This window comes from Scyliorhinus canicula, chromosome 9 (assembly GCF_902713615.1).
Source record: "Scyliorhinus canicula chromosome 9, sScyCan1.1, whole genome shotgun sequence".
Classification (NCBI taxonomy): Eukaryota; Metazoa; Chordata; class Chondrichthyes; order Carcharhiniformes; family Scyliorhinidae; genus Scyliorhinus; species Scyliorhinus canicula.
The window spans coordinates 4,126,639-4,140,520 of record NC_052154.1 but is presented as its reverse complement, the minus strand read 5'-3'; the positions used below and the strand labels follow the sequence as shown (position 1 = coordinate 4,140,520).

The following is a 13,882-nucleotide window of genomic DNA, read 5'->3' as shown; positions in this document are numbered from 1 at the left end:
TAGCCCTCTGACAGTGCGGCACTCCCTCAGTACTGACCCTCTGACAGTGCAGCACTTCCTCAGTACTGACCCTCTGACTGTGCAGCACTCCCTCAGTACTGACCCTCTGACAGTGCAGCACTCCCTCAGTACTGACCCTCTGACAGTGCAGCACTCCCTCAGTACAGACTCTCTGACAGTGCAGCACTCACTCAGTACTGACCCTCTGACAGTGCAGCACTCCCTAGTACTGACCCTCTGACAGTGCAGCACTCCCTCAGTACTGACCCTCTTACAGTGCAGCACTCCCTCAGTACTGACCCTCTGACAGTGCAGCACTCCCTCAGTACTGACCCTCTGACAGTGCGGCACTCCCTCAGTACTGACCCTCTGACAGTGCAGCACTCCCTCAGTACTGACCCTCTGACAGTGCAGCACTCCCTCAGTACTGACCCTCTGACAGTGCAGCACTCCCTCAGTACTGACCTCTGACAGTGCAGCACTCCCTCAGTACTGACCCTCTGACAGTGCAGCACTCCCTCAGTACAGACTCTCTGACAGTGCAGCACTCCCTCAGTACTGACCCTCTGACAGTGCGGCACTCCCTCAGTACTGACCCTCTGACAGTGCAGCACTCCCTCAGTACTGACCCTCTGACAGTGCAGCCCTCCTCAGTACTGACCCTCTGACAGTGCAGCGCTCCCTCAGTACTGACCCTCTGACAGTGCGGCACTCTCTCAGTACTGACCCTCTGACAGTGCAGCACTCCCTCAGTACTGACCCTCTGACAGTGCAGCACTCCCTCAGTACTGACCCTCTGACAGTGCAGCACTCCCAGTACAGACTCTCTGACAGTGCAGCACTCCCTCAGTACTGACCCTCTGACAGTGCAGCACTCCCTCAGTACTGACCCGCTGACAGTGCAGCACTCCCTCAGTACTGACCCTCTGACAGTGCGGCACTCCCTCAGTACTGACCCTCTGACAGTGCAGCACTCTCTCAGGACGACCCTCTGACTGTGCAGCACTCTCTCAGTACTGACCCTCTGACAGTGCAGCACTCCCTCAGTACTGACCCTCTGACAGTGCAGCACTCCCTCAGTACTGACCCTCTGACAGTGCAGCACTCCCTCAGTACAGAATCTCTGACAGTTCAGCACTCCCTCAGCACTGACCCTCTGACAGTGCCAGCACTCCCTCAGTACTGACCCTCTGACAGTGCAGCACTCCCTCAGTACTGACCCAATGACAGTGCAGCACTCCCTCAGTACGACCCAATGACAGTGCAGCACTCCCTCTGTACTGACCCTCTGACAGTACTGACTATAACAGTGCAGCCACTCCATCAGTACTAGCCCTCTGACAGTGCGGCACTCCCTCAGTACTGACCCTCTGACAGTGCAGCACTTCCTCAGTACTGACCCTTGACTGCTGCAGCATCCCTCAGTACTGACCCTCTGACAGTGCAGCACTCCCTCAGTACTGACCCTATGACAGTGCAGCACTCTCTCAGTACAGACTCTCTGACAGTGCAGCACTCACTCAGTACTGACCCTCTGACAGTGCAGCACTCCCTCAGTACTGACCCTCTGACAGTGCAGCACTCCCTCAGTACTGACCCTCTTACAGTGCAGCACTCCCTCAGTACTGACCCTCTGACAGTGCAGCGCTCCCTCAGTACTGACCCTCTGACAGTGCGGCACTCCCTCAGTACTGACCCTCTCACTGTGCAGCACTCCCTCAGTACTGACCCTCTGACAGTGCAGCACTCCCTCAGTACTGACCCTCTGACAGTGCAGCACTCCCTCAGTACTGACCCTCTGACAGTGCAGCACTCCCTCAGTACTGACCCTCTGACAGTGCAGCACTCCCTCAGTACAGACTCTCTGACAGTGCAGCACTCCCTCAGTACTGACCCTCTGACAGTGCGGCACTCCCTCAGTACTGACCCCTCTGACAGTGCAGCACTCCCTCAGTACTGACCCTCTGACAGTGCAGCCCTCCCTCAGTACTGACCCTCTGACAGTGCAGCGCTCCCTCAGTACTGACCCTCTGACAGTGCGGCACTCCCTCAGTACTGACCCTCTGACTGTGCAGCATCCCTCAGTACTGACCCTCTGACAGTGCAGCACTCCCTCAGTACTGACCCTCTGACAGTGCAGCACTCCCTCAGTACTGACCCTCTGACAGTGCAGCACTCCCTCAGTACTGACCCTCTGACAGTGCAGCACTCCCTCAGTACAGACTCTCTGACAGTGCAGCACTCCCTCAGTACTGACCCTCTGACAGTGCGGCACTCCCTCAGTACTGACCCTCTGACAGTGCAGCACTCCCTCAGTACTGACCCTCTGACAGTGCAGCCCTCCCTCAGTACTGACCCTCTGACAGTGCAGCGCTCCCTCAGTACTGACCCTCTGACAGTGCGGCACTCTCTCAGTACTGACCCTCTGACAGTGCAGCACTCCCTCAGTACTGACCCTCTGACAGTGCAGCACTCCCTCAGTACTGACCCTCTGACAGTGCAGCACTCCCCTCAGTACAGACTCTCTGACAGTGCAGCACTCCCTCAGTACTGACCCTCTGACAGTGCAGCACTCCCTCAGTACTGACCCGCTGACAGTGCAGCACTCCCTCAGTACTGACCCTCTGACAGTGCGGCACTCCCTCAGTACTGACCCTCTGACAGTGCAGCACTCTCTCAGGACTGACCCTCTGACTGTGCAGCACTCTCTCAGTACTGACCCTCTGACAGTGCAGCACTCCCTCAGTACTGACCCTCTGACAGTGCAGCACTCCCTCAGTACTGACCCTCTGACAGTGCAGCACTCCCTCAGTACAGACTCTCTGACAGTTCAGCACTCCCTCAGCACTGACCCTCTGACAGTGCAGCACTCCCTCAGTACTGACCCTCTGACAGTGCAGCACTCCCTCAGTACTGACCCAATGACAGTGCAGCACTCCCTCAGTACTGACCCAATGACAGTGCAGCACTCCCTCTGTACTGACCCTCTGACAGTACTGACTCTAACAGTGCAGCACTCCCTCAGTACTAGCCCTCTGACAGTGCGGCACTCCCTCAGTACTGACCCTCTGACAGTGCAGCACTTCCTCAGTACTGACCCTCTGACTGTGCAGCACTCCCTCAGTACTGACCCTCTGACAGTGCAGCACTCCCTCAGTACTGACCCTCTGACAGTGCAGCACTCTCTCAGTACAGACTCTCTGACAGTGCAGCACTCACTCAGTACTGACCCTCTGACAGTGCAGCACTCCCTCAGTACTGACCCTCTGACAGTGCAGCACTCCCTCAGTACTGACCCTCTTACAGTGCAGCACTCCCTCAGTACTGACCCTCTGACAGTGCAGCGCTCCCTCAGTACTGACCCTCTGACAGTGCGGCACTCCCTCAGTACTGACCCTCTGACTGTGCAGCACTCCCTCAGTACTGACCCTCTGACAGTGCAGCACTCCCTCAGTACTGACCCTCTGACAGTGCAGCACTCCCTCAGTACTGACCCTCTGACAGTGCAGCACTCCCTCAGTACTGACCCTCTGACAGTGCAGCACTCCCTCAGTACAGACTCTCTGACAGTGCAGCACTCCCTCAGTACTGACCCTCTGACAGTGCGGCACTCCCTCAGTACTGACCCTCTGACAGTGCAGCACTCCCTCAGTACTGACCCTCTGACAGTGCAGCCCTCCCTCAGTACTGACCCTCTGACAGTGCAGCGCTCCCTCAGTACTGACCCTCTGACAGTGCGGCACTCTCTCAGTACTGACCCTCTGACAGTGCGCCGCTCCCTCAGTACTGACCCTCTGACAGTGCTGCACTCCCTCAGTACTGACCCTCTGACAGTGCAGCACTCCCTCAGTACGGACCCTCGGACAGTGCAGCACTCCCTCAGTACTGACCCTCTGATAGTGCGGCACTCCCTCAGTACTGACCCTCTGACAATGCAGCACTCCCTCAGTACTGACCCTCTGACAGTGCGGCACTCCCTCAGTACTGACCCTCTGACAGTGCAGCACTCCCTCAGTACAGACTCTCTGACAGTGCAGCACTCCCTCAGTGCTGACCCTCTGATAGTGCGGCACTCCCTCAGTACTGACCCTCTGACAATGCAGCACTCCCTCAGTACTGACCCTCTGACAGTGCGGCACTCCCTCAGTACTGACCCTCTGACAATGCAGCACTCCCTCAGTACTGACCCTCTGACAGTGCGGCACTCCCTCAGTACTGACCCTCTGACAGTGCAGCACTCCCTCAGTACAGACTCTCTGACAGTGCAGCACTCCCTCAGTACTGACCCTCTGACAGTGCAGCACTCCCTCAGTACTGACCCTCTGACAGTGCAGCACTCCCTCAGTACTGACCCTCTGACAGTGCGGCACTCCCTCAGTACTGACCCTCTGACAGTGCAGCACTCTCTCAGTACTGACCCTCTGACTGTGCAGCACTCTCTCAGTACTGACCCTCTGACAGTGCAGCACTCCCTCAGTACTGACCCTCTGACAGTGCAGCACTCCCTCAGTACTGACCCTCTGACAGTGCAGCACTCCCTCAGTACAGACTCTCTGACAGTTCAGCACTCCCTCAGCACTGACCCTCTGACAGTGCAGCACTCCCTCAGTACTGACCCTCTGACAGTGCAGCACTCCCTCAGTACTGACCCTCTGACAGTGCAGCACTCCCTCAGTACTGACCCTCTGACAGTGCGGCGCTCCCTCAGTACTGACCCTCTGACAGTGCGGCACCCTCTCAGTACTGACCCTCTGACAGTGCGGCGCTCCCTCAGTACTGACCCTCTGACAGTGCGGCACTCCCTCAGTACTGACCCTCTGACAGTGCAGCACTCCCTCAGTATGGACCCTCTGACAGTGCAGCACTCCCTCAGTACTCACCCTCTGACTGTGCAGCACTCCCTCAGTACTGACCCTCTGACAGTGCGGCACTCCCTCAGTACTGACCCTCTGACAGTGCAGCACTCCCTCAGTACTGACCCTCTGACAGTGCGGCACTCCCTCAGTACTGACCCTCTGACAGTGCAGCACTCCCTCAGTACTGACCCTCTGACAGTGCAGCACTCCCTCAGTACGGACCCTCTGACAGTGCAGCGCTCCCTCAGTACTGACCCTCTGACAGTGCGGCACTCTCTCAGTACTGACCCTCTGACAGTGCGGCGCTCCCTCAGTACTGACCCTCTGACAGTGCGGCACTCCCTCAGTACTGACCCTCCTGACAGTGCAGCACTCCCTCAGTACGGACCCTCTGACAGTGCAGCACTCCCTCAGTACTGACCCTCTGACTGTGCAGCACTCCCTCAGTACTGACCCTCTGACAGTGCGGCACTCCCTCAGTACTGACCCTCTGACAGTGCAGCACTCCCTCAGTACTGACCCTCTGACAGTGCGGCACTCCCTCAGTACTGACCCTCTGACAGTGCAGCACTCCCTCAGTACTGACCCTCTGACAGTGCAGCACTCCCTCAGTACTGACTCTCTGACAGTGCAGCACTCCCACAGTACTGACCCACTGACAGTGCGGCACTCCCTCAGTACTGACCCACTGACAGTGCAGCACTCCAGCAGTACAGCGTTGCAGTGTCAAATTAGATTGTTGTGCTCAAGTTTTTAAAATTGGACAATAAAAGTTTAAATGTTTATGATTACTGTCTGTTTCTTCACAGAAAATCTTTCCACCAAACTGGGAAACAGGAATAACCATTGAGCAAATTAAGGAGAAAATTAACACATTTCTCACCCCAATAGTAAGTGGATTTTCCTGACTGTCACACAGAGACTTGACAGTGTGTTTCTCAATGAAGCGGTTGGAACTCTGTCCTGCCATCGCAATCTGATTGCTTCATCATCGTGTTAGCTCTGATGAATAACTGCTCAATATCTGTCCAAGACTTCTGAGTAAAGGGTTAACTGAGTAGGTCAGAAGATAAAGTAAGCCAAGAGGTTCATGTTTGGTTTTCAGAGCACTGATAGGAGAAGGGGAGATTGAGGAAGGCCCTTCCTGACCTGCCTGGAACCAGTTCTTTTCTCCCGCCCAGGATCAATCCTTGCCTCCTTCTAGTTCTCCTCTACACTGCAGCTCAGAGCCATGATCCAAAAGCACCGTTAGTTTCAGATGAACATTGACAACACCCAGCTCTACCTCACCACCACCTCCCTCAACCCCCCTCCATTGTCTTTTCAATTTCAGGCTTGTTGTGTTATGCTTCTTCACATAGCATAAGCTGCTTCCTTGATGTATGCTCTGACAAAGGAAGGTTCAGACTTGGAGATAGGTTTAACACATTTATTGAACAATTTTCCTCCTTGAGTTCGACTCTCCTGCTGAACTTACTATAGTAACTCAGTCTAACTAACCAGTCTGCTCTATGCCATGCGGTGGGTTTGATGCTTTCAATCTGCCCCGTCCTTCTCTCTGAGTGTCGCCTGTGGAAAGAGAAAGAGCATGTGTGCCCTGTCCTTTTATATGGGTTGCCCCCTTGTGGTAATATCACCTCTGGGTGTCTTGACTGCCCATTGATCGTGTCCTATCTTACTGACCTATTGGTTGAATGTCTGTGTGTCATGATATCTCTGGTGCTCCCTCTAGTGTTTATTTAGTGCTAGTGTATCTACATTAACCCCTTGTGTATTTACAGTGATGCATATCACCACAACGCTCCTCCAGTCTTACCTCCAGTACTGAATGAGCAGAAATTACCTCCAATTTAAATATTGGGAAGACTGAAACCATTGCCTGGTCCTCTCCACAAATCCCTGCTCCCTCAGCACAGACTCTATCCCTGTCACAGACACTGCCCAAGATTGAATCATACTGTGCACAACCTTCATGCCATATCTGGCCCGAGGTGAACTTTCAACCACATATTTCTGCCCTAAGTAAGACCTCGTAGCATCACCCATCTCCACCCCACCCTCGGTTCTTCTGCTGTCGAAACCTTCATCCATGCCTCCGTCAACTCTAGACTCGACTATTCCAGCGCACGCCTAGCTTGGTTCCTACATTCTACCCTCTGTAAACTTTTTTTTTCAAATTTAGAGTGCCCAATTCATTTTTTCCCATTAAGGGGCAATTTAGCGTGGCCAATCCACCTACCCTGCGCATCTTTGGGTTGTGGGGGACGAAACCCACGCAGACACGGGGAGAATGTGCAAACTCCTGGGGCTGGGATCGAACCCTCCGTAAACGTGAAGTCATCCAAATGTCTGCTGCCTGTTGTTCTAACACCTGCCAAATGCCCCAGTGCTCGCTGACCTACGCCGGCTCCTGGTTCAACAACACCTCCATTTTGAAACTTCTATTCTTCTCTTCAGAGAGCCTCCTTGGCCTATCCCCTTCCTATCTCTGTAATCTCCACCAGCCCCATAATAGCCCTGTGCCCAGCTCAGTCAGCATTGCTCCCACCCATTGAGTCAGAAGGTCACGGCCAAAAGGTTCAAAGATACGTACAGGGTCAAAGGTCACGGCTACAAGTTGCAAGGTCAGGAGTACAGCATCCAAGGTGCCGCCCCAAGTTCATATCTGTCCTGGATGCAGCTGATACACTCTGTATATTCTTCTCTCAATAAACTGTGTTGTGGGACACAGAGTAATTTACCTTTCTGATTAGTTTGGTGAGGAAAATCAAGACCTGATTTTTGACGAATACTTTAAGGATGCTCACGACCCTGACATGCTGAAAGAACGTTACATCGACATGTTTGGTGATGTTTATATAACTCAGCCTACCCTGAGAGCGGCCCAGTACTACAAAGGTGAGCATGAAGTGTGTGGTTCTGTTAGCGTGAGGAAATAATGAGGCTGCAATTAACATCAATGCAGAGAATACAAGAGCTTAATCGTTCTTTTATATTTAAATGGTTTACCTGGACCAAGAAGGCTGTCCAATGAGAGAGAATAATTAGCCATAGTCCACAATACGCTGGAGGCAGCTGTCTCCATCAGAGAGATCATTATTTATATAGCTTGGATTTGGATTTATTGTCACGTGCACCGAGGTACAGGGAAAAGTATCGCTCTGCGTACAATTCAGGCAGTTTGTTCCAGATATGAAAAGACACAGGACATACGATAGATACTCAATGTAAATACATAGACATCGGGTGAAGCATACGGAGTGTAGTACTACTCAGTAGAGAAGATGTGTGGAGAGATCAGTTCAGCCCATAAGAGGGTCATTTAGGAGTCTGGTAACCGCGGGCAAGAAGCTGTTTTTCAATCTGTTCGTGCGCGTTCTCAGACTTCTGTATCTCCTGCCCAACAGAAGAATTTGGAAGAGAGAATAACCCAGGTGGGAGCAGTCTTTGATTATGCTGCCCGCTTTCCCCAGGCAGCGGGAGGTGTAGACAGAGTCAATGGATGTCTTCAGGGCAACACTCCACAAGTCTGGGGCGTAGAGAGAAGAAAGGTCTTCATGAACTACTACAATGGGTGTCATTGGGAAGCGGTTTGGATCCATTGGGATTGTGTACAATGTATGTGAATGGAAAGGGGTTTGGGTCCATTGGGATTGTGTACAATGGGTGTGAATGGATAGGGGTTTGGGTCCATTGGGATTGTGTACAATGGACGTGAATGGATAGGTATTTGGGTCCAACGGGATTCTACACAATGGGTGTGAATGGAAAGGGGTTTGGGTCCAACGGGATTCTACACAATGGGTGTGAATGGAAAGGGGCTTGGGTCCAACGGGATTCTACACAATGGGTGTGAATGGAAAGGGGCTTGGGTCCAACGGGATTCTACACAATGGGTGTGAATGGAAAGGGGTTTGGGTCCAACGGGATTCTACACAATGGGTGTGAATGGAAAGGGGCTTGGGTCCAACGGGATTCTACACAATGGGTGTGAATGGAAAGGGGTTTGGGTCCAACGGGATTCTACACAATGGGTGTGAATGGAAAGGGGTTTGGGTCCAACGGGATTCGACACAATGGGTGTGAATAGATAGGGGTTTGGGTCCAACGGGATTCTACACAATGGGTGTGAATGGAAAGGGGTTTGGGTCCAACAGGATTCTACACAATGGGTGTGAATGGAAAGGGGCTTGGGTCCATTTGGATTGTGTACAATGGATTTGAATGGAAAGGGGTTTGGTCCAATGGGATTGGAGGACCGAAGGGCCTGTTCCTGTGCTGTATTGTTCTTTGTTCTTGGAAGTGAATGGGAAAGGCTTTGGATTAATAGAATCACAGGTTGGGGCTGGTGTTTTGTGAATGGATATCTGCTCTAGTTTCACTAACTCTGGTGTTCTGTTTGCAGACGCTGGGAACCCTGTGTTTTTATATGAATTCCAGCACCGTGCCAGCTTCTATGATGCAAGAATACCGCAATTCAAGAGGGCTCCTCATGGGGCTGAGCTGTCCTTTGTCTTTGGAGGATCCTTCATCCCGGCCTTTGAAGTAATATTGGGTAAGGAGCTTAAAATCTCCATAAACCTTTACCCAGCTGTAGTTAAGTGGGGGTATAACAGTTTAGTTGTTACAATAGCAGAATGGTGACCCAGAACTTCTGAGACATGTAAACTTGGAAATGAAAATCAATGAAGTTGGTTAATCATTTGCTTATACCAGGAAAAAGTAACCATCGAACTTTGCTGTTGCTGTAAAATTCCAACTATTTTTAAAATATTTTTTTATCAGAGCTTTTCCATTTTTACAAATAACGCAACAAACCCTCAAAACTGGTACAACACAGCATAAATTCTCCTGTGTACATGGGCGCAGAGAAATACAGAAGAACACCAACACATCGGTTCAGCTTAATCATTAAACTTGGTGCTTCTGTTAATACACGGAAAAACAGTGGACAGATGGGGGAGAAGAGGGTAAAGTCATGAAAACATGGGAAAGATGGTGCACACCTTCATGTGTAATGGTTGCTCAAACAGCCAAAATGAAATATAGGATAAGATTTTCGCCCCCGTTCTGATAGGCACCAAACCATATCTCCCCCTACTCCAATTATACCAGAGGCAGCATGTCCTCCACAGGAGAGCAAAGAGTGACACAAATACAGGATCCCTTATCGGGATCTAACTCCACATTACAAGACTTATCTCCAAAGCAAAGAAAGGAAAACCCAGGAAAAAGGAAACGACAGGATATCGCCTTCGGTACAAGACCTGGCTTGGCAGTGTACATTCTAATATACAGGAGCCTGGAAGCCCAGGATTCTCACACCACGCCAAGACTCTCTGTACAACAAAGCTCACTCCTCTCCAGCCTGATCAGAGGCACCACTCCGGCCCCTCCACCCGAAAAATTAAACAATTCTCCAGCAGGGAATCGTCAAAGAAAAGGAGTCATCATGACTCCCATTAATGGAGTATCTTGGGAAGGGATAAGACCCTTTTCCCCTTGGGCAGGATAAGGGAAACCCTGTAGAATTAAATATAACAAATCAGAGCCTGTATCAGCTACTGTCCCACCCAGATAAAGGAAACCCCAAAGAGAGAGGAACACCAGGTTGGTTAATACACGTCAGACATGGTCAATCAATGTCCACTTTCACAAAAAGGATACCAGGAACTGAACAGCATAATCGCCTAAGAAACTGCATATGCACGTAACATACACGCACGCACACACACACGCACATGCACACGCACACACACGCACGCACACATGCATGCACACGCACACACGCACATGCACACACATTCACACCCAACCAGGGAAGCCAGGCCTGAAGGACAGTGTGGAAGTCCTTTATATAAGGTGACTTGGGTGAGGGTGACCTACTTCTCCATCCAGCCTAACCTCCGACTGAAGAAGGGCTTTAACACGGCTGAATTGAAGCACTCACTCACACTCGGCGGGGTGGGGCAACAAGATACTCCATTCCCAGGGGAACCAAAACTCGAGAAAGAGAGCAGTCCAGAAGCCTTCAAAAGGGGGCATCAGGGGGATGAAGGTGGCCAACGCCATCGCCCAACATGCCCACCAGCTGACCCAGATAAACAGTTACTACTGCTCTAACCTCCTGAATCGAACTGTACTGAGATCAACAACACACGAGAATAGGGGCTCAAGGATTCATTACTTTTATACATTGAACAAAGCAACTCTAACATGAGGCACCCCAGAGGCATCACTTGCCATCAACAAGATTCAACCCATTTGAAACATGACATTAATATTTCTCATGGGGGTTTTCCTCACCAAAGGCCGTATCAACACCTCCACCCACCACCCTGCTGTAACACCTACTCTTCTTATAAATAAAGCGAAGGGTACAAAAAATATGTACTCCCTCAGTTTAAAAGCAAGGATTAAAGCACATTAAATAAAAAAAGCTACATAAATACTGCACAACCCTCATGCCATACAACCAATGCAGCTGGATTTTCGCAGAATAACAGCTGACAAACGCCCATGTGCTCGGAACCGTGTCAGGATGAAAGGCAATAACACAAAATCAGGGATATAATCAGAAGGGAACAAAGTTCAGGATTAATGATGAACGGCATCTACGGACCATCTACAGAGATTGGAAAGGCCAAAACCACGACAGCATCTTCGAGCAACATCCAGGATCCATCCAGAGTTTCACCAAAGCCCCTACACTTCTGCTATGTCATTGTCGCGAATCCCTGATGAACAGAAGCCTAGGTCTGGTGGGTGTGAAAGACCGACCCACCGCTTCCGGACGCTTCCAATCCTTCTCAACAAACATCGAGATGAAGACAACATGCAACCAGTGGTTGGAGTCCGCGGCCGACCCCAGACCCCGAAGACCAGTCACACTGTGCTCCATCGAACTCTATAAATGTCCAACGTTCAAACTGAGATTGTGAAACTGCGGCAACCAGTTCTCGGGAGATGGGGCGCACACATACCCCTTGTCCTGCTCCATGTCCCCGAATCAACCAGGATGTCCGACATACCATGCAGCAAGATTTCCAAAGACTGGAAGTGAGCCCCAGCCGAGGAAACAGTCATCGCCCCGGCCTGGGGAAGACGGTGTATCTCCTCTCCTCCAAAGCGTCCAGCATTCGATCGAGCTCACAGGATGTGGGCATCGCTGGCTAGGACAGCAATTATTGTCCATCCCTAATTGCCCTTGTGAAGGTGGTGGTGAGCTGCCTTCTTGAACCGCTGCAGTCTCTGAGTTGTAGATACACCCACTGTGCTGTTAGGGAGGGAGCTCCAGGATGTTGCCCCGGCGACAGTGAAGGAACGGCCGATATATTTCCAAGTTGGGATGCTGAGTGACTTGGAGGTGGTGTTCCCAGGTATCTATCTGCTGCTCTTATCCTTCCAGGTGGTAGAAATGGCAGAGTTATTGCTGAGAAAAGACACATGTTGTTGAAGCTTTTCATCTTGAACTCATCCGGACAAACACAAGAATGCCAAATTTCAAACAATCACAACGCTTTACACCGATTGGCTGAAGTGTTGCCATGAAGAAAGCATTGAGTGCCTATCGGCTCCTCAAGCTCCCAGGTAAGTCAAAAAAAGTGTAGATAGATAGAACATACAGTGCAGAAGGAGGCCATTTGGCCCATCAAGTCTGCACTGACCCACATTAAGCCCTCACTTCCACCCTATCCCCACAACCCAACAACCCCTCCTAACCCTTTTGGACACTAAGGGGCAATTTAGTGTGGCCAATCCACCTAATCTGCACATCTTTGGACTGTGGGAGGAAACCCAGGCAGACACGGGGAGAACCTGCAGACTCCGCACAGACAGTGACCCAGCGGGGAATCGAACCTGGCGCTGTGAAGCCACAGTGCTAGCCACTTATGCTACCCTGCTACCATGTGTAAGGCTTGAACATATTCTCTGTCCCCAGGGAAGAGGTCAGGGAGCTGAGTCACATTATGGCTGATTATCTAGAATAGTTGTTGGTGTAGCTATTACCACAGCGTGTGTGCAGTGTTATCATTCATTAAACCAGATTAGCGATGAAGCTGGTGATGATGTGACTTTATTAAACAGGCAACATGACTGAAGAGGAAAAGAACCTGAGCAAAGCAGTGATGTCGTACTGGGCTACGTTTGCATGGAATGGGTAAGATTTCAATTCATTCAAACCTCTTCATGGCATTTTATTCCAGGCAGTTTATCAAGGCACCTTGATACCAAAATGGGAAATCACCACCAATATGGATCGAGGGCTTTGAATTTACGATCATTGACCGAACTGAAAAGCCTGCATTTATATAGCGCCTCTCATGACTTTTAACATGTTGCACAGCCATTCATAGCGTGAAAGCAGTCATCGTTGTCATGGTTTCCAAGTAGAACATCAACAAAAGGTCGAATACTTATTCCCCAATCTAATACTTCTAGTGGAAATACTTTTTTTTTTAATGTTTTTCCTTTTTTTTTATGAATTTAGAGAACCCAATTTTTTTCTCCCAATTAAGGGGCAAATTAGCGTGGCCAATCCACCTACCCTGCACATCTTTGGGTTGTGGGGGGCGAAACCCACGCAGACACGGGGAGAACGTGCAAACTCCACACGGACAGTGACCCAGAGCCGGAATTCGAACCCGGGTCCTCAGCGCCGCAGTCCCAGTGCTAACCACTGCGCCACATGCCGCCGCCTCCCAGGAAAAAATAAGGAGTGGAGAGTGTGGAAAGGTGGGGCTGGCTGAATATTCTGTTGTATTAATTACACTGGGGACACGGCAGTATTTACATAGATCCTTTCCCCGGGAGACTGGAGTAAATTCCAAAATAGGACGAGTGTCGATTGTCAGTGGGAGCAGGTTAAACGGGTAGAGTCTGTGATAGGATGGAGTGGATATTGCTACACAAAGTGAATAGCTGATTGGCTAGTTTGCTTTTTACCTTCACAAAAGCAAAATACCGAGGATGCTGGAAATCTGAAATAAAAACACAAAATGCTGGGAAACCGCTGCAGGTCTGTG

General features: G+C 50.9%; 1 protein-coding gene across 2 annotated transcripts in view; it reads left to right on the top strand.

Annotated features, from left to right (window-relative positions):
- LOC119971069 (fatty acyl-CoA hydrolase precursor, medium chain-like) overlaps window positions 1–13,882 on the top strand; it is a 118,085-nt gene that overhangs the window by 97,863 nt on the left and 6,340 nt on the right. Inside the window, exons 19-22 of one of the 2 annotated variants that reach the window (XM_038806211.1) lie at window positions 5,666–5,746; window positions 7,610–7,754; window positions 9,262–9,411; window positions 12,945–13,017. In XM_038806211.1, the coding sequence (XP_038662139.1) occupies window positions 5,666–5,746; window positions 7,610–7,754; window positions 9,262–9,411; window positions 12,945–13,017 (449 nt within the window). Of the gene's footprint in view, window positions 1–5,665; window positions 5,747–7,609; window positions 7,755–9,261; window positions 9,412–12,264; window positions 12,423–12,944; window positions 13,018–13,882 lie in introns of those variants that run through there. The other variant, XM_038806212.1, reaches the window with a different exon arrangement.